We start from the raw sequence: 20,726 nt of genomic DNA on the forward strand, positions 1-20,726 counted from the left end.
CTAGCTCTGATAACTACGTTGCCAGGCATTGAACTGAAGGTCCAGGGAGCTTATATAGCAACACCCCTAACTAACGACCCAGGTGCGAATAAAAGGAAAGACAGAAAAACCAGAGTCAAAAAACTAGTAACCACTAGAGGGAGCAAAAAGCAAATTCACAACAGGGGGGTACTGTTGTGAATTCTGCTCTTGGGCTCCCTCCGGTGGTTGTTGGTGGTAGTGCAGTTGTCTTGGGGTTGTAATCCGGGCAGGTGTTTCTGCTGATTGCAGCTCTATTAGGTATTTAGGTGTGCAGGATCCATGAGTCCATGCCAGTTGTCCATTGTACTTGGAGGGATTGCATCTCTCTCTGGCTCCTCATGCCCTGCTGCCAATTCAACTAAGATAAGTGTCTGGTTTTTTGTCTCTGTGCACACATGCAGTGTGCTTTGCAATTCAGTGCAATTCATTGTGTTTTTGTCCAGCTTAGACTTTGTTTGGATTTTTCAGTCATGCTGGATTCTCAGGAGATGCAGATATACTTTCTATGTCTTTAGTTAGATGTAGTATATTTGTATTATCTGCTGTGGATATTTTTAGGATTTTAATACTGACCGCTTAGAATTCTGTCCTATCCTTTTCTGTTTAGCTAGAAGTGCCTCTTTTGCTAAATCCTGTTTTTCTGCCTGCGTGTGTTTTTCCTCTTATACTCACAGTCAATATTTGTGGGGGGCTGCCTATCCTCTGGGGTTCTGCTCTGAGGCAAGATAGAATTCCCATTTCCATCTATAGGGGTATTTAGTCCTCTGGCTGTGTCGAGGTGTCTAGGACGTGTTAGGTACATCCCACGGCTACTTATAGTTGCGGTGTTAGTTTAGGGTTTGCGGTCAGTACAGGTACCACCTACTCCTGAGAAAGTCTCTCATGCGGCTCCAAGGTCACCGGATCATAGCAGGGGACGCAGTGTTAGTGCCGATACCAGAGGAGGTCTGGACTCTGCGGTTATGGGTTATGGGGTCAGCAGAGCAGTGATTTAGATTATATTTTTGTGCAACAATCAATACTGGAAATTTCCAGGTAATAGATAAGAATCTTTAGAAATGACAAGTATTGTCTGCAGCAATCTGTGTGGACTTATTCTTGGGGGAAATCACTTTGTACTGATTGTCGTCTATCATTTTTTAATGTGTCGTGTTCACATTCAGTTTGCCGTTTGCTCGGTGCTTGTAGATGGAGGACGATGGGAGATGAAGTCTCTACTTGGGCATCAGTCACTACTTCTTGTCTTAGCCGGCTCTATTCCATATGGAATCCCAGGCAGAGGAACCTGTATAAAGGGGTACGGTTTGGATACCGATATAGAGAAATAACAGCGCCTCACAGACCCCGAAGTCCCATGTTTATTTCACCCAACAAGCCCTTAGGCCATTTCTTCACTCAATAATTGCATGATGGGACCAATCATGGATGGACTCACTCTCTCTACGACACTCCCTACGACTCTCCCTATGACTCTCCCTTCAACTCTCCCTATGACACTCCCTACGACTCTCCCTACGACACTCCCTACGACACTCCCTAAGACACTCCCTACGACACTCCCTACGACTCTCCCTACGACACTCCCTACGACACTCCCTACGACACTCCCTACGACACTCCATCCCTGTATCATGCCCCGACCCATAATGCCCCCCTGGTTGAGTGATCTCCAGATGTATACATATTCCTAGAATGTTCCTTTAATTCGAAAGTACTGTACCTTTAATGCAGATTGGCTGTTTCCCAGACCACTGACCGGTTTCCAGACATTTTCGTTCCTGGTTCCCACTGAGGACATGGGAGTTGTTACAGAAGTAGTGGATGGTGGCACCTATCTTGACCTGATTCCCATATGTGAAGCCCCCCTGCTCAGAGAATTTCTTATATCCGTTCAGTGGTGGTCCCGGATCCGTGCAGCTCTTCTCCTCTATAACTGAAAGCAGAAATCACCATGTAAGAAACAAAAATTATCTTCAGCTAAAAACTAAAACTTGTGCCGAACAGCAGGAATTTCAGACACAGATAATTACACAGAAGTGATAAGTATTGGAAAAGTGGCCATATTCATCCTACTGGGTCCTGAATAGGGAAAATCTGGATTTGGTTCATAAGTAAAACTGCAACAGGATTCTCCACATAGCAGGAGACAAGAAGCCTGTGCTGTCTGTATGGAGGCAAGAAAGCAGTACTATCTGCACCTATATCATTTACAGGGATAGACAGGGAGGCAGTACTATCTGTACCCGCATCATCATAGGGAGATACAGGGAGGCAGTACTATCTGTACCCACATCATCATAGGGAGAGACAGGAAAGTAGCGCTATCTACACCTACATCATTTACAGGATGATACAAGGAGAAAGTACTATCTGTTTGTACATAATTTACAGGAATATACAAGGAGAAAGTACTATCTGTATCTACATAATTTACAGGAATATACAAGGAGACAATACTATCTGTACCTACATCATTTACAGGAGGAAACAAGGAGACAGTACTATCTGTTCCTACATCATTTACAGGAAGATACAAGGAGACAGTACTATCTGTACCTACATCATTTACAAGAAGATACAAGTAGACAGTACTATCTGTCTACATCATTTACAAGGAGAAACAGGGAGGCAGTACTATCTGTCCCTACATCTTTTGCAGGAAGAGAGAGGGAGGCAGTATTATCTGTCCCTATGTCATTTACAGGGAGAGACAATTAGGCAGTTCTATCTGTCCCTAAATTATTTACAGGGAGAGACAGAGAGGCAGTACTATCTACATACAAGTGATTTACAGGGAGAAACAGGGAGCTATTACTAGCAGTTCCCAAATTATTTGCAGGAGAGACAGGGAAGCAGTACTGTCTGTTGCTATATTATTTACAGGCAGAGACAGGGAGGCATTACTATCTGTCTCTACAGCACTTACAGGTAGAGACCATAAGGCAGTACTATCTATCCCTACATCACTCACAGGTAGAGACAGGGTGGCAGTATTAACTGTCCCTACATCACTCACAGATAGAGACAGGGAGGCTGTCCTATTTGTCCTTACAGCACTTACAGGTAGAGATAGGGAGGCAGTACTATCTGTCCCTAGATCACTCACAGATAGACACAGGGAGGCAGTACTATTTGTCTTTACATCACTTACAGGTAGAGACAGGGAGGCAGTACTATCTATCCCTATATAATTTACATGGAGAAACAGGAAGGTAGTACTATCTGTCCCAACATTATTCATATGATTTCTAAGTTTTACCGCATAACCCCTAAACCTGGACATAGAGTTTCCCCCATTATTATCTCTGTATCATACAAATCTGACTGTAATTATTCTTTTACCGGTTCTCTGGTCTCAGATAATAGGAATATTATCAAACTCCGGTTATTTAACAATCCGCCACCCTGTGCCAAATGCTGCATTAAACTCCTAGTGACACAAGACTTCAGGTTAATTCTCAAGTGACCTCGGTGAAACCGTGAGCTGTGATCTACGGGAGCAAAAACGAGCAGCGACAAAAATGTGCACATCAAAAATTCAATTATAACGAGCGAGGAAGAGAGTGACAGAAACCATCTGGACTGCGGGATTAATGAATAAAATGTCCGTGAAATGTTCATGTTCCGATCATTACCAACGAGGCGCACATTTCTCCCTGTCCTCATACATCGCACAAGAAGTCAATCAGTCAGCTCCTTCTGTCGCTGCTCCAGAAAGTGTAGACAGAGATGTGAAGGTTTCACTGAGAAATTGTAGAGGACCCCTCCCGGAAATTAAAGAACCACCATCAAAATTCTTCAAGAAGATGATTTCTATGTTGTGATGTTCTCCTGTTGCTCCTATTGGAAATGTTTCCATAAATCGACATCCGAGGTTCTGATATTGTCCAATCAGTGCTAACTGAAAGATTACCAGGGATTACTGTGGGATCTAGCGATAACCATATGGACACCTTAGTGGTATTTTTTTTTTACTACTTAAATGCAAGTATTTTTGGCTAAAGATTATTCATTCCATTGGGTTTCCTTATATGTTTTAGGCTATCTGCTTTCTGCAGCCTCTATGTATCACAGTACATATCGGACTGCAGAATGAGGTGTCAGCAGGCTTGTTTGACGCGAGACTTGAAATGGCCACAGTGTGATCATGCTCTTACATCTTACACATATACCAGTATATAGTATATCTCAGTTTTTTTATTTTGCTCTTATCTCTCTTCGCCTGAAATATGGCCACATCCAAGCTCATCTTTCATATGCTTAATTTGATTACAATTTTGCTCAGGAGATGGTTCAGAAGAGAGATAAAGTAAGACATAGAAAGAACTCACTGATGGATTTACTGTTGACTCATTCTGCAGTCTGTTATGGACTGTGATACATAGAGGATGTAGAAATTAAATGATCCAAAATCCCTAATAAAGCCCAAATGCAGAAATACTTTATAGCCAAAATATACAAGCATTAAAGGGGTTGTCCAGGGTCTAAATATTGATGGATAGGATATCAATATCAGATCAGTGGGCTCCAACACCTGACACCCCCCATAATCAGCTATGTGCTGCCTGTGGGTGGGTAGATGCACACAGTGTACACATCACCATCGCACAGCGCCATACATTGTGTAGTGGCCGTTCTTGGGTACTGCAGCTCAGCTCAATTTGAAGTGAAAGGGACTCCATTTATATCTAAGTAGTGGACAATCCCTCAAAAGGTATCCATATTTATATTAATGACATTTTCTAACTCAATTTGATTATTTTTTACAGATTATTGCCTGTATCGGGTGACGGTGACATTTTTTTTTATATATGAGTCGTGAAAGTGTGTGGCCAGTTATAATCTCAGATTAATCCATTTTTTTCTCATTTGGATATACTGATAACCTGTGCAGGAACCAAATGTCCCAGCATGCCCAGGTAGACATGCCGTATTTGGTGCCATCAATCTCTCGCGGCCGTTTTTCCCCTCTTCTCATATGTGGCACAGAAAGAAGCAAATCCCAGCGACCGTCCGACCCCGATAATCACGGCTCTTCGGTATATTTACTGTGACAGCTGCCATCAATCACTGAAGACAAGGTGTAAACTACCAACAAGACCGAACAGCCCTACAGAATACATAATGGGCTCTTAGCGATAGAGGGTGGGAGCAAGGGACTTGTAAATATTTCTAATACTGAGTAATGGCTCTCAATGCCAATCTGGTGCTGCTAAAGCCGGCAGATTATTGTATTAGAAAAAGTGTAGCCAGGAGGTGAGACTAAGAGCGCTGTACACATTAGATAAGTGTTGAATAACCTCCTCTCCTACATTTTGGTGAAACCGACCCACCATCTAATGTGTATGGGGTCTCCTGTCTAAGTAGGACTGACCCTTTTTGATTATTTTAGCTTATGGTTCCCGTATGACTACCCCATACACATGAACAGGTGTTTTCTATGGGGAGAGTGGAGTAATCCCCTGCCGGACCCCTTTCTAGGGGTATCTCCAGTACCTGGTACTCACCATTTTCACAATGCTTTCCTGTATACCCTGCCAGACAGGCGCACTTATAGGATCCAGATTTTTCCACAATGCATGTCCCATCGTGAAAGCATGGAGAAGAGGAGCATCCTGAAATACAATAGCTGCCATCAATTCGCCGGATCTACGAAGCTGAGATATTGGGCACTGTTTGCTCAGTCTTAGATTGTCAGTGATTCACTATTGTTACAATATGTATATGCGTCTCCAAGGTAACAGACTACAAACAAACACTGTGTAGTCTGATCCCACCCACTGCAGGCATATTCCCTTCTGGTTATCTAAAGTACATTATCCTGCATACAAAATACGGCCAACAATGAATAATCATGACTTTCTTCCAATAAATGAACAGGGTTTGTGTGCTCTGAATATCCTGCTTCACACTGATGTTCGCACTTACCGATGAGTCATTTACACATTTCTTATGCTGCGATAATGACGTTATCATTTATAACACATATGTAGTCATATACTTTTTGAGTTACAGAGGGGGGGGAGGCCCTGTTCAAACAAAATGGACACCTGCGCATTTTATGGATACTTCACTGATTTCAATAAATTCTGTGTAATAATTAATTTTTCCTCTGGGGGCGCTGCAGGGAAATTACTAATTGATTTCTGCAGGTTACAGAAGTGGGATACTCTGCGTACTCTGTGATCGATCATTCTTTAAAGGCTACTTTTAACCACCAAAAATTGTTATCTGACCTGGACACCCCCTTTAAGTTGTAGTGGTGTTGGGGGGGGGGAATTCATGTTTTAAAACAGTAAAACTTCTACCTGTAACTTCTTTAAAAGTAGCATAAAATCCATCAAAGTTTTTCGATCCATCTGAGCGGAAAAGGAGGTGCAGAGAGTTTCCGGAGCTGCGGATGGCCAGTGGTCGCTCGTTCCCACAGAAGCGCTTAATGATTTTAGAGTCCACGTTGTCGCCATCTCGGACTTCCACATAATCGTACTGACACATGTAATCAAACTCCAGACTCATCATTGCAAACCTACATTAGAAACAAAGCGCCAAATCAGAGGTCATCAACAATTCTTCGATGCAAAATTTTAGGCAGCCATATATTTGAAGGGGTTGTCCAGGATTAGTGAAACATAGCCTCTTTACTCCCAAAACAGCACCACACCTGTCCACAGGTTGTATATGGTACTGCAGATTAGGCATGTTCACTTGAAAAGGAGCCAATGTGCAACACCAGACAACCCATAGATGGGTGTAGTGCTGTTTCTCAAAGAAAGTAGCCATTTTGAATCCCTGGACAACTCCTTTAAGAGTAGATTACTAATAGGTTTATAACATGTTAAAATAACCATCAATCCGGCCATACACAAGATATCTGTTGACCAAACTGCAATACTACTCCGGAAGCAACTTACGCCCTGCAGTAGCTAAGGATCAGGCATGCTGAATTCCAATGGCCAATCCTTATTCCCCTTTAGATCTGCAATCATAGCAAAGTTAGTTGATTCAGATGACGTTTTATTTAAAGCATATGTCAAATTTTTCCTAAATCAGGACATTTACCCCATACCCGGGACAGCCCAGGACCACCCAAATAGTCATCAGTGCCCTTTTTGGGGATGGATTTGCATTTATCCCACTTTTATATGATTTGATTCTTGGGATAATTCAGGCAAAATCGGGACTGTCAACAAGTATAAGAGCAATTATGTTACACACCTATCCTGAGTCTGGGCGCTGCTCCCTTCAGTTTGGTATGCTAAACTTTCTTGTGCTCCATGTCGGTCTTTGCAAGTAACTCGGCGTGCTCCCATGTGTTCATCTACCTTGACCTTATATAGCCACACATGAGTGTCTTGGTATTAACCTACCTGTGTGTAGTCTCTAGGACGTCCCCTGTATGCCTGCAGCTTCCAGTACCTCTGCTACCTGTCTAGGGTCTCCCGGATGTCTTGGTTCTGCCTGAGGCATCCAATACCTCTACTACCTTCTAGGGTCTTCCGGATGTCTTTGTTCTGCCTGCAGCTTCCAGTACCTCTGCTACCTGTCTAGGGTCTCCCTGATGTCTTTGTTCTGCCTGCAGCTTCCAGTACCTATGCTACCTGTCTAAGGTCTCCCGGATGTCTTGGTTCTGCCTGTGGAATTCAGTACCTCTACTACCTGTCTAGGGTCTTCCGGATGTCTTTGTTCTGCCTGCAGCTTCCAGTACCTCTGCTACCTGTTCCTGGTCTCCCAGAAAGCTGCTACCTGTCTGTGATCTCCAGGATGTCTCATCTGCCTGAGGCTTCCAGTACCTCTTCTACCTGTCTGCGGTCTTCTAGACATATCCAGTCTGTCTGCATCTTCCAGTACCTCTGATATCTATCTGCGGTCTCCCTGATGTCTCCAATCTGCCTGCGGCTTCCAATAGCTCTGCTACGTGTCGCTCCTCTGATGGGTCCTATCATAACCCTTCCCTATCCTACTGTACATGCCACTTTCGGTCTAAAAAGCCTACAATAATGGACAAACATGTCTCTCCTAGGCTGCAAGCCTACAATTTGAATGGGCAAGTAGAATTGGTTGAGAATTTATGCGCTAAGAACCTTTGCTTTTTTTTGTAAGTACATCTTGCTGAGGGACAATGCGGTTGGAAGTTGTTATTTCCATTGACACTATATGTCTTGGCATTCACAAAGTGCTGCTGTGCTTTTTTATACATATTTTGCAATCTCTACAGCTTGCACCTGTTCACACTTAGGAGCTGCTGGTCAGGTTTTTTTGTATAGATAGATGATAGATAGATAGATAGATAGATAGATAGATAGATAGATAGATAGATAGATAGATAGATAGATAATAGATAGATGATTGATAGATAGATAATAGATAGATAACAGATACATAGATAATGGATAGATAATAGATAGCTAATAGATAATATATAGATAGATAATGGATAGATAATAGATAGATAATAGATAGATAAATAGATAATAGATAGATGATAGATAGATAATTGATAGATAATAGATAGATAGATAGATAGATAGATAGATGATTGATAGATAGATGATAGAAATATAATAGACAGATGATAGATAGATAATAGATAGATAGATAGATAGATAGATAGATAGATAGATAGATAGATAGATAAGGTGAAATATTCATGTCTGTTCTCTGACACCACTAGGGGGAGCTCACGACCTTACTGCATACAGTTGCTACATTAAACTCTATAAGAAAATAGTACACAGTGAGCGCCCCCTAGTGGCAGCTCTAGTGAGAATTTCGAGGTTCTAAGTTAGTGAAACGGAGGCTCGTGTATCAGTCCACTTTTGGATGCAGACACAGAAAGGTTAAAAATACAGCCAAGATCTTGGGAGAATTGATGGATGAATTGACAAGGACAAGTCTCCACTGGGTCTAAAAAATCCAGTTAATCTGAATTTCATTATCGATATTGCGTTTTAATAAAAGTGAGATCCCGTCAGTGCGGAATGGACCGGGGGACCTGATTGTGAATTCATTCCTCATCTCATATCTCCACGTCTCCTCCCGGGCTGCTGGCATGTTATTAATCTGTACCCAGGGTGCCACATATTAAGAGATGAGTCAGCAGGGAGCAGGGCCGCTCAATAATTCATACTGGTCACCATTAACACTATGTGCAGCGACTTGGGAGATGTCTAATTATTAATAGCAGCAAGGAAAGAACAGCAATGAGACTGTACTGATGAGGAGTCCGCAGCTAAGGCTGGTTTCACACTTGCGTTTTGATCTGCAGCGTTTTTACCGAAAAAAACGCATGCGTTTTTTTTCCCTATGTTTAACATTAAAAACGCTGCATGCGTTCTTTTGCAGAAATGCAACATGTAGCAATTTTCAGAGGCGTTTTTTTGCCGCAAAAAAACGCATGCGTTCATTTGCGTTTGATTTGCGTCAAAAAATACATTGATGTCTATGGAAACGCATGCGTTTTTGCGTACATGCGTTTGCTTGCGTTTTAAACGCATGCGTTTTTATAGAAAAAAACAAGAATACACCCTGATAAGCCACCCCCCACCATCAGGGTGATAAAGGGATCCTAACCCTAACCCTAACCCGAACCCTAGGGATCCAAACCCTAACCCTAACCTTAACCCTAACCCTAACCCTACCCCTAACCCTAACCCTAGGGATCCAAACCCTAACCCTAACCTTAACCCTACCCCTAGCCCTACCCCTAACCCTACCCCTAACAATATGACAGTGAATACTCTCCGAGTTTATATTTTTAGTACTCTATAGCAATACCGTATATCTTGGGGTGTCCACATTGAACAAAGCTTTTTATTAGAAGAATGTCCTGGTCTCCAGGCCAACATAATAGCCAATCCCTATGGATCCCTAGGGTTAGGGTTAGAGGTAGGGTTAGGGTTTGGATCCCTAGGGTTAGGGTTAGGGGTAGGGTTAGGGTTTGGATCCCTAGGGTTAGGGTTAGGGGTAGGGTTAGGGTTAGGGTTTGGTTCTTTTTATCACCTTGATAGTGGGGGGTGGCTTATCAGTGACCTGGTGACCAGGACATTCTTCTAATAAAAAGCTACCCCTAACCCTAACCCTAACCCTAGGGATCCAAACTCTAACCCTACCCCTAACACTAACCCTAACCCTAACCCTACCCCTATCCCTAACCCTAGGAATCCTAACCCTAACCCTATCCCTAACCCTAACCCTAACCCTAGCTAACTCTCTTAATAGTGGGTTTTCTAGTTGATTTTGATGATTGGCAGCTGTCACACACTTCTCAGCATGTGTTTCAAAAACGCAAACGCAGGAAAAAACGCATATAAACATGTCAAAACGCCACGTTTTTTTACTGCATGCAAAAACGCATGCGTCTAAAAAACGCAGCGTTTGCACGCGTTTACATGCGTTTCTTCACCACCTGCATTTTTTTTTACAAACGCTGCAGATCAAAACGCAAGTGTGAAACCAGCCTAACCCTTTCTCTGCTGATATGAAGAGTATGAGACAGATCCGAAGGGTCCTAATAGAGAGAAGGGTTCTTATATGTAATGATTTATACATAGATGTAGGATTATTATCAATTTCTACTTTCAATGCCATGCCAGACCACAGGGAGTGCTGTCTCCAAGGAGTTCGACACACATTGCAATGCTTAAAGCGCCATCTAGTGTGCAAAGTGATTTAGTATTTACCGTTTCATACACAATTAGTGGAGCATACCTGACACTTACTAAAAATGTGAAAATAAGTTATTGCCTATCTACTTTCCCCCCATTAGCTGCAGTGCACGGGCTCGACCGCCGCTCCATTCATCCCATTTGGTGCTGCGCTCAGCTTTTTCCAGAAACCCCATAGAGATTGAATATAGCGGTGGTCTAGCATCTACACTCCCACTTAATTTTGTCAGTAAATCTGCTGATGGGTGTGGGTCCCGGCGGTGGGACCCCCATCCATCTATAACTTACCTTCACTGGACAACCCCTTTAAATTATTACTTTTTTCACTTTTTTTCTTTGCAAACTTTGCATCAGAAGAGGAAAATAAATGGATATGACCAATCTGAAAAGGGCCCCCCATTCTCCTATGGGGCCCCAAAGCTGCCGCGTGCGCGGTCTCTATGTCTTGTGTCGGATACTCCGTTCAGTAAGGGCTCCCCCTACAGGCAGAATCCTTTGCCGTGCTGCGCCCCCATCACTAACTGGGCACGGGGAGGAAGATTCGGTATGGAGCCTCCGCCAATACTGCGGCCTCAGCTCCTTCTTATAAATCGCAGCCTCCCGGATATTTCCTCATCATTATACTGGATTAATTACAGTGATTATTATATAAGTAGGTGTAATAGGATGATAACGCCGCGACATCCCGCTGGATCCTGGAGGAGGCATTTACCCTCATTACCGTCATTATGGCTTAATGGACCATAAAGGGCAATTCCTTATCATCCTCCAATCATCGCACCAATGTAATATTCCAAGCAAGATATTTTTACCCGAAAAAGGATTTTCCTGTTTTATCACAATATATTGAAATATTTGGCAGAATTCTGCTTGCTGTCAGTGAATGGAGACGTCCCTGATTGCATTCAAAGGGTAAATGCTACAAGACAGGATTAATCATGACATGTGAGGTGGTGTCGGATCAGACCGCCCACGCCGCAGCGTCTCCGGGGAGGCAGAGCAGTCACGATTCACAAGATGAAAGGTGACTTTATACAATGCAACACGGATCCCCGGAGACATCACCCTGTAGCTGAGCGCCGCAGCCCGTCACAAGACTCCGGAGACAGGATTCATTCACTATCTCCTAAACTAAATCAGCCGATTCCAAGCTCAGAACACTATTGTTAAATACTCTGTCATATACCCAGCAAAGTGCAGAGGGAGAGAAGTGACAATGGGGAGAGCGGACTAATGAGCGCTAGATACCTGGACTAATCCACTGGTGGTTCACCAAAACTCCTGTACTGATCCTGAGTTACATCCTGTATTATACCCCAGAGCTGCACTCACTATTCTGCTGGTGCAGTCACTGTGTACATATATTACATTACTGATCCTGAGTTACATCCTGCATTATACCCCAGAGCTGCACTCAGTATTCTGCTGGTGCAGTCACTGTGTACATACATTATATTACTGATCCTGAGTTACATCCTGTATTATACTCCAGAGCTGCACTCACTATTCTGCTGGTGGAGTCACTGTGTACATACATTACATTACTGATCCTGAGTTACATCCTGTATTATACTCCAGAGCTGCACTCACTAATCTGCTGGTGCAGTCACTGTGTACATACATTACTGATCCTGAGTTACATCCTGTATTATACTCCAGAGCTGCACTCACTATTCTGCTGGTGCAGTCACTGTGTACATACATTACATTACTGATCCTGAGTTACCTCCTGTATTATACTCCAGAGCTGCACTCACTATTCTGCAGGTGCAGTCACTGTGTACATACATTACATTACTGATCCTGAGTTAGATCCTGTATTATACCCCAGAGCTGAACTCAATATTCTGCTGGTGCAGTCACTGTGTACATACATTACATTACTGATCCTGAGTTACCTCCTGTATTATACTCCAGAGCTGCACTCACTATTCTGCTGGTGCAGTCACTGTGTGCATACATTACATTACTGATCCTGTACTGATCCTGAGTTACATCCTGTATTATACTCCAGAGCTGCACTCACTATTCTGCTGGTGCAGTCACTGTGTACACACATTACATTACTGATCCTGAGTTACATCCTGTATTATACTGCAGAGCTGCACTCACTATTCTGCTGGTGCAGTCACTGTGTACATACATTACATTACTGATCCTGTACTGATCCTGAGTTACATCCTGTATTTTACCCCAGAGCTGCACTCACTATTCTGCTGGTACAGTCACTGTGAACATACATTACGTTACTGATCCTGAGTTACATCCTGTATTATACCCCAGAGCTGCACTCACTATTCTGCTGGTGCAGTCACTGTGAACATACATTACGTTACTGATCCTGAGTTACATCCTGTATTATACCCCAGAGCTGCACTCACTATTCTGCTGGTGCAGTCACTGTGTACATACATTACATTACTGATCCTGAGTTACATCCTGTAATATACTCCAGAGCTGCACTCACTATTCTGCTGGTGCAGTCACTGTGTACACACATTACATTACTGATCCTGAGTTACATCCTGTATTATACCCCAGAGCTGCACTCACTATTCTGCTGGTGCAGTCACTGTGTACATACATTACATTACTGATCCTGTACTGATCCTGAGTTACATCCTGTATTATACCCCAGAGCTGCACTCACTATTCTGCTGGTACAGTCACTGTGAACATACATTACGCTACTGATCCTGAGTTACATCCTGTATTATACCCCAGAGCTGCACTCACTATTCTGCTGGTGCAGTCACTGTGTACATACATTACATTACTGATCCTGTACTGATCCTGAGTTACATCCTGTATTATACACCAGAGCTGCATTCACTATTCAGCTGGTGCAGCCACTGTGTACATACATTACATTGCTGATCCTGTACTGATCCTGAGTTACATCCTGTATTATACTCCAGAGCTGCACTCACTATTCTGCTGGTGCAATCACTGTGTACATACATTATATTACTGATCCTGAGTTACATCCTGTATTATACTGCAGAGCTGCACTCACTATTCTGCTGGTGCAGTCACTGTGTACATACATTACATTACTGATCCTGTACTGATCCTGAGTTACATTCTGTATTATACTCCTGAGCTGCACTCACTATTCTGCTGGTGCAGTCACTGTGTACACACATTACATTACTGATCCTGAGTTACATCCTGTATTATACTCCAGAGCTGCACTCACTATTCTGCTGGTGCAGTCACTGTACATACATTACATTAGTGATCCGGAGTTACATCCTGTGTTATACTCCAGAGCTGCACTCACTATTCTGCTGGTGCAGTCACTGTGTAAATACATTACATTACTGATCCTGTACTGATCCTGAGTTACATCCTGTATTTTACCCCAGAGCTGCACTCACTATTCTGCTGGTACAGTCACTGTGAACATACATTACATTACTGATCCTGAGTTACATCCTGTATTATACCCCAGAGCTGCACTCACTATTCTGCTGGTGCAGTCAATACATTACATTACTGATCCTGAGTTACATCCTGCATTATACTGCAGAGCTGCACTCACTATTCTGCTGGTGCAGTCACTGTGTACATACATTACATTACTGATCCTGAGTTACATCCTGTATTATACCCCAGAGCTGCCCTCACTATTCTGCTGGTGCAGTCACTGTGTACATACATTACATTACTGATCCTGAGTTACATCCTGTATTATACCCCAGAGCTGCACTCACTATTCTGCTGGTGCAGTCGCTGTGTACATACATTACTGGCTCTGAGTTACATCCTGTATTATACTCAAGAGCAGCACTCACTGTTCTGCTAGTGCAGTCGCTGTCACAATATGCTTTGTGTTGTGCGTACCCTACCTGAGTTCTACAGTATATCCAGCCGAGACCTGGATGCTCCATTCACAGTGCGCGTTGAATGGGTAACTCTCCATCATGATCTCTCCGTGGGGGGCCTGTATTATCTCCCCACATCCTATGGAAGAAGAAAATAGTAATTAAACCCCTTATAGTGTTAAAAAATATATATTTAATACAAGTAAATCAATGTCCGTTGCACAATTAACCAATTAAACCCCAATCTCTCATTCTGTTAATTGTGCAGCACTATTTCCACAATCAGGTATCAGTGCTCCCTCTTCTGGCCACACTGAGGTACTGCTGTCTGTATTTACAAATCTGTGCAGTTAATAAAAGACACAGAAATAATAAAGAGCAAAGATATGAATTAGTTAAGTGATAAAAGATCGATCCAATTATTTGCGATTGAAAGGGCGCTAACATTAAAATCATAAACTGACTGCACCTTCCAATAACGCAGCTATAAATTGCTCCTATAAAATCAACTGTGTAATTTCCAGCAACAAAGGAGTTAAGGGCCTTCCCATTTTTTTTTTCCATTCTCATCTCCTGCTCCTAAAATTAAATAGTTGCTGTTGTGGAATTATTTTTTTGGGGGGATGTTGTTGCCATGGTAACCATTGCTATTATATAGGATCTGCTGCCTATTACCTCTCTGCATTTTGCTAAACCCCTGAGGGGCTCCACGAATGAGGTTAATGTCACAATTCACAAAGGGTTGTTTTTGCTATAAATAACCTGAAACCCAAAAATATGCAGTGAAGGCGAATTCCGGAGTCTTCCCTGGCGATAGCGGCCCCCGGTGTTTGCTCATTACACTCGGTTTCCCAGGGAACTGACAACAGAAATGTGACATCTGTGCCGCAGCGGACAGATCTGCCGTCTCCTCTGCCACGAAAGTTCAGATGCCGGTGCGCGGCGCTCTAGAGCTATTTTTATGTTGGGTTCATAAAGGGACGTTATGGTTGATGTGCGATGAACCCAATGCCTTCCAGGGCTCGGAGCAGGATTTTTCTTGGGCATTTACAGCAATGAAAATGTTGCAAAATGCACACAAAATTTGGCGCCAAAGCAATGATAAATATCCTTACAACATCTACTTCCATAGGTGGTGCCTTGGGTATGGCGAGACAAGCTCGAAGAGAAGGACTCGGAGTGGAGGGCGCCGGGGCAGCATGCATTTCTACTGACCCTGCAGGTTTAGACCCAAACCACCGGCTGACCCAAAGCATTTCGGTATATGCAATTTTTAAATCCGTAGTGCTGAGTGCACAATGAAAGTTAGAAGGCAATACAGTCTCTGGCAGAGATATAGTGGTGGAATAGTCCTTCCTAAATGATGCCCAGGGTCAGTGGGGCATCCTGCAAGATAGCAATGCCAACTGAGGGTACTGGAGAAGTTCCGCTCCCATTGATTGGCTTAGTGCCGCTGGATCAACCAGCTCAGCCAACACGTTTCAGTACATACAATTATGCTGAGAGCATGATGAAAGCTAGATAGCACGACAGTCTCTAGCAGGGATGTAGTGGTGGAAAAAGCTCCTCTTAGATGGTACCTTGGGGACAGTGGAACATCCTGCAAGCGAGGAATGCCCAGAGAGGGCACTGGAGAAGTGTGAGCGCCCATTGATTGGCTTAGTGTCACTGGATCAACCAGCTCAGCCAACGCGTTTCAGTACATACAATTATGCTGAGAGCATGATGAAAGCTAGATAGCACAAAAGTCTCTGGAAGGGATGTAGTGGTGGAAAAAGCTCCTCCTAGATGGTATCCTGGGGACAGTGGGACATCTGGCAAGAGAGGAATGCCCAGTGAGGGCACTGGAGAAGGGTGCGTGCCCATTGATTGGCTTAGTGCCACTGGATCAACCAGCTCAGCCAATGCGTTTCAGTACGTACAATTATGCTGAGAGCATGATGAAAGCTGGATAGCACAATAGTCTCTGGCAGGGATGTAGTGGTGGAAAAAGCTCCTCCTAGATGGTGCCCTGGGGACAGTGGGACATCCGGCAAGAGAGGAATGCCCAGAGAGGGCACTGGAGAAGGGTGCACGCCCGTTGATCAAGTGGCACTAAGCCAGTCCCCCAGCTGACTCTCTTCCTTGGAAAGAGCACTCTGAGAGGCTTGAGAGTGCAAGGTTAGAGGGGCCAAATCAGATGAAGAGAGTTAGTTGGTGGGCTGGTTTAGTGCCACTCGGTCTAAAGGAGCATAAACGTCTCCAGTGCCCTCAGTTTGGTACCCCTCTCTTGCAGGTTGTCCCACTGTGCACGAGGGAACCTTTTAGGGAGAGCTCTTCCACTCTTCTGCCACCACATTTCTACCAGACTTTTGATTTCTAATTTTCAACGTGCTCTGAAAAGTGGCGCTAAAAAGTGCATGAAGTGAAACGCGTTGGGTCTAATGGTGGATTGGGTTAGAGCCTCTCGGTACTTGTTTCCCCAGTGATCTCAATTTGGGATCCCTCTCTTGCACCTTGCTCCACCGTACCCAAGGCTGATTAGCGTTGTAAGAGGGGTCTCACACTTTTTACAGAGTAGACATTTTTGGGGAAATTTAGCATTGCATTTGTTTTAAAAAAATTGCCCAAATTGCAGCATTTAATTGTTGTTCTAGCAATCGACACATTTATCAGCGGCTTTTTTGCCATATAAAAGGACATCTATGGTACAGGTAGATGACCCTGGTAGTTCAGGTGTTTGGCTATGCTTATGACAATCCCTTTAAATCCCAGCATACGTAAAGAACATACTTAGCAACTTTTGACAACGATGCTCCAAGACTTATAGAATTGCAAAACCTGTTCCCTTAGCCATGCCCATCTTTTCTTCTTAGAGGCCATGCCCCTTCATATATGTTCCCAGCCCCTGAGGAGTATCCTGGTGTGACGCATAAGAAATCTCCTGGAAGCTCTGGTTCTCTGAAGGTTTCAAGGAGATTTTGGCAGAACCCATGAGATTTACCAACCCTTCTGGGATATCTTTCCTCTTTTTTTGAGAGTCTCCCAAATGTTTCAGGAGAGAAGGCAAGTGTGACTTAAAAGGGTTTCTACAACCAAATTTGGTGGCCTTTGTCAGATCGGATCGATCAGTAAGAGTCGACTCCTAGCACCCCTGCCAGTCAGCTGAATGAAGGGGATGTGGCGCTACATAAGGGTGTCACATACTAAGCATAGCGCCATACATTTAGTAATGAGTGAGCCTGATACTGCAGATCACTGCGGCTCAGTCCTATTTAAGTGAATGGGACTGAACCGCAAAACCAGGCGCAGCCAAAAAATGACCTGTAATAGCAATCACCAACCAGTGTGTATAAGGGGTATAAGCGCTTCTTACAACTCTTGGGAAGTAAGATTTATCTTTAGGGTCAAACTTCCATTAGGGGGTTAACAGAATGTTCTCACTCTTTGTTTCCTTCAATAAACTTGCTCTTTTGTGTATCTGATGGCAAATTGACAGCTATTTACTTAAATGCCCAGAGAAGTGCCAGTGTGAGCAGACGGGCAGATGCAGGAACAGTCCTAGGAACAGAACATCCCAGTCCTCCTCTCATCCTGCGCCAGCACATGGAGTACAGACTAACCAGCGGCCTGATCAAGCATAATTAGCAGTTAGAATGTACGGCAATTAAAAAAATCCTTCTGGTCAACTACAAGATGGAGAAAAAGCCTAATTAATTAGCTGCAGTAATGCAAGCCTGCAAATAAAGTGCTTCATGATTTAAAGAGAAGAGGGCACAGGAGGGTTGTGTGCATTGGGTTGACTCCCCGCTTCTGAGCATTCAGACTTATGCGTACATTACAAAGCGCAATATACCGGAGAGAGCAAAAAAATGGAAACAAATGCAGAACTTTCTATTTTATAGCAATATTATTATCCTAACCTTAACCCCAGTCCTAATCTTAACCCTAAATTTAAACTTATTCCTAGCCCTAAATCTAACCTTAGCGCCAGCTCTAACATTTGTCCCAGGCCTAACTCAAGCCCTAACATTATCCTTAGCCATAGCCCTAACCATAACCCTAATTCTAACTCTAGTCCGAACCCTAACTCTAGTCCTAAATCTAACCTTAGCCTGAGTCCTAACCTTAACCCCAGCTCTAACATTTGCCCTAGGCCTAACCCAAGCCCTAACTCTATCCTTATCCCTAGCCCTAACCATAACCCCTAACTCTAACCCTAGTCCCAGCCCTAACCATAATAACCTCTAACTCTAACCCTAGTCCCAGCCCTAAATCTAACCATAGCGCCAGCCCTAACCGTAGCCATGGCTCTAACCTTGGCCCTAGCCCTAACCCAAGCCCTAACTCTATCCATAGCGCCAGCCCTAACCCAAGTCCTAACTATCCTTAGTCCTAGTTCTAACCATGGCCCTAACTGTAAACCTAGTCCTAACCAAAATTTAGCCCTAAATCTAACCTTAGCCCCAGCCCTAACCTTAGCCCCAGCTCTAACATTTGCCCCAGGCCTGACCCAAGCCTTAACTCTATCCTTAGCCCTAGCTCTAACCATAACCCTAACTCTAACCCTAGTCCCAACCCTAACTCTAGCCCTAAATCTAACCTTAGCCCCAGCCTTAACCATAGCCCCAGCTCTAAACTTGGCCTCAGCCCTAACTCAAGCCCTAACTTTATCCTTAGCTCTAGTTCTAACCATAACCCTAACTCTTAACCCTAGTCCCAGCCCTAACTCTAGCCCTAAATCTAACCTTAGCCCCAGCCCTAACCATAGGCATGGCCCTAACCCAAGCCCTAACTCTATCCATAGCGCCAGCCCTAACCCAAGTCCTAACTATCCTTAGTCCTAGTTCTAACCATGGCCCTAACTGTAAACCTATTCCTAACCAAAATTTAGCTCTAAATCTAACCTTAGCCCCAGCCCTAACCTTAGCCCCATATCTAACATTTGCCCCAGGCCTAACCCAAGCCTTAACTCTATCCTTAGCCCTAGCTCTAACCATAACCCTAACTCTAACCCTAGTCCCAATCCTAACTCTAGCCCTAAATCTAAACTTAGCCCCAGCCTTAACCTTAGCCCCAGCTCTAACATTTGCCCCAGGCCTAACCCAAGCCTTAACTTTATCCTTAGCCCTAGCCCTAACCATGACCCCAACTCTAACCCTAGTCCAAAACCTAACTCTAGCCCTAAATCTAACCTTAACCCCAGCCTTAACCATAGCCCCAGCCCTAACCCAAGCCCTAACTTTAGCCTTAGCCTTAGTCCTAACCATAACCCTAACTCCAAGTCCTAACTATCCTTAGTCCTAGTTCTAACCATGGCCCTAACTGTAAACCTAGTCCTAACCAAAATTTAGCCCTAAATCTAACTTTAGCCCCAGCCCTATCCTTAACCCCAGCTCTAACATTTGCCCCAGGCTTAACCCAAGCCCTAACCCTATCCTTACTCCTAGTTCTAACCATAACCCTAACTCTAACCTTAGTCCTTGCCATAGCCTTAGTTAGTGTTAGAAAAAGAGTGTAAAGATGTAGAATTTGTTACAAACGTTTTTTTTTTTACACTTTTATAAATTTGATAAATCTTTACCAGCAAGTCTTTGATCTCACAAAATTACATGTGAGAGGAGAAACAGAGAGCTGCAGGAAAGCGCAGCACCGCACACGTGCAGTGCACACAAATCAAATAATAAGACCAAACAGAAAAAAAATCATCATATAAACTTCACTGGGGATTGTAGCAATAAATATATGATCATGTTTTTCTTTCTTGCGGTATCTTGTCATCCCCCCACCTTCCCCTTTATATGTATTCCGTATCAATTGACAATATTGATGCCTGCAGTACTGATCACCGGCCACAGGAGGCCACTGTTTCCCCTGTAACTGTTGAATGATTCTGGCTTAAACTGGTTTGTGCAGGATTTTGTTTCTGAGGCGGCGACTCCAGTCCTGTGAGGAGAAATAGAAATGGCAACTGTGTTAGCCGAGACTTGTGTTGTGATAAATGGACTCTGTTCTGCTGGTGTGAACTGCAGTTTTGGCAGAACCCGAAGGAGCCCCAGGCCAGGAGGAAGTGCCTGACAGGAAGGGGTTGGTTCGGTGGCCATCTTAAGAGGATGGAGGGAGGAGGACGTGAAACGTCTCTGTCAAGCGTTATCCTAGAAGCTCAAATCCCCAGGATCTGACATCTGTGACGCCCCCGGGGGGCCCTCCAGTGAGTCAGTTGTGGTACCACGCA

At 43.8% G+C, this 20,726-nt stretch overlaps 1 protein-coding gene and 1 long non-coding RNA gene across 5 annotated transcripts in view; one reads left to right on the plus strand and one right to left on the minus strand.

The window, feature by feature from the left end:
* Positions 1-20,726, minus strand: part of PAMR1 (peptidase domain containing associated with muscle regeneration 1) — an 87,768-nt gene that overhangs the window by 35,560 nt on the left and 31,482 nt on the right. For all 4 annotated transcript variants that reach the window (XM_077287024.1, XM_077287023.1, XM_077287026.1 and 1 more), the window contains 4 exons: positions 14,537-14,651; positions 6,330-6,547; positions 5,529-5,636; positions 1,742-1,954 (listed from right to left, as the gene is read on the minus strand). In XM_077287024.1, coding sequence (XP_077143139.1) covers positions 1,742-1,954; positions 5,529-5,636; positions 6,330-6,547; positions 14,537-14,651 — 654 coding nt within the window. The remainder of the gene's footprint in view (positions 1-1,741; positions 1,955-5,528; positions 5,637-6,329; positions 6,548-14,536; positions 14,652-20,726) is intronic.
* The window catches only part of LOC143806467 (uncharacterized), a 100,645-nt gene continuing 99,972 nt past the window's right edge, over positions 20,054-20,726 (plus strand). Inside the window, exon 1 of the long non-coding RNA XR_013221468.1 lies at positions 20,054-20,702. This is a non-coding gene — a long non-coding RNA (uncharacterized LOC143806467). The remainder of the gene's footprint in view (positions 20,703-20,726) is intronic.

This window comes from Ranitomeya variabilis, chromosome 2, assembly GCF_051348905.1.
Source record: "Ranitomeya variabilis isolate aRanVar5 chromosome 2, aRanVar5.hap1, whole genome shotgun sequence".
Taxonomy (NCBI): Eukaryota; Metazoa; Chordata; class Amphibia; order Anura; family Dendrobatidae; genus Ranitomeya; species Ranitomeya variabilis.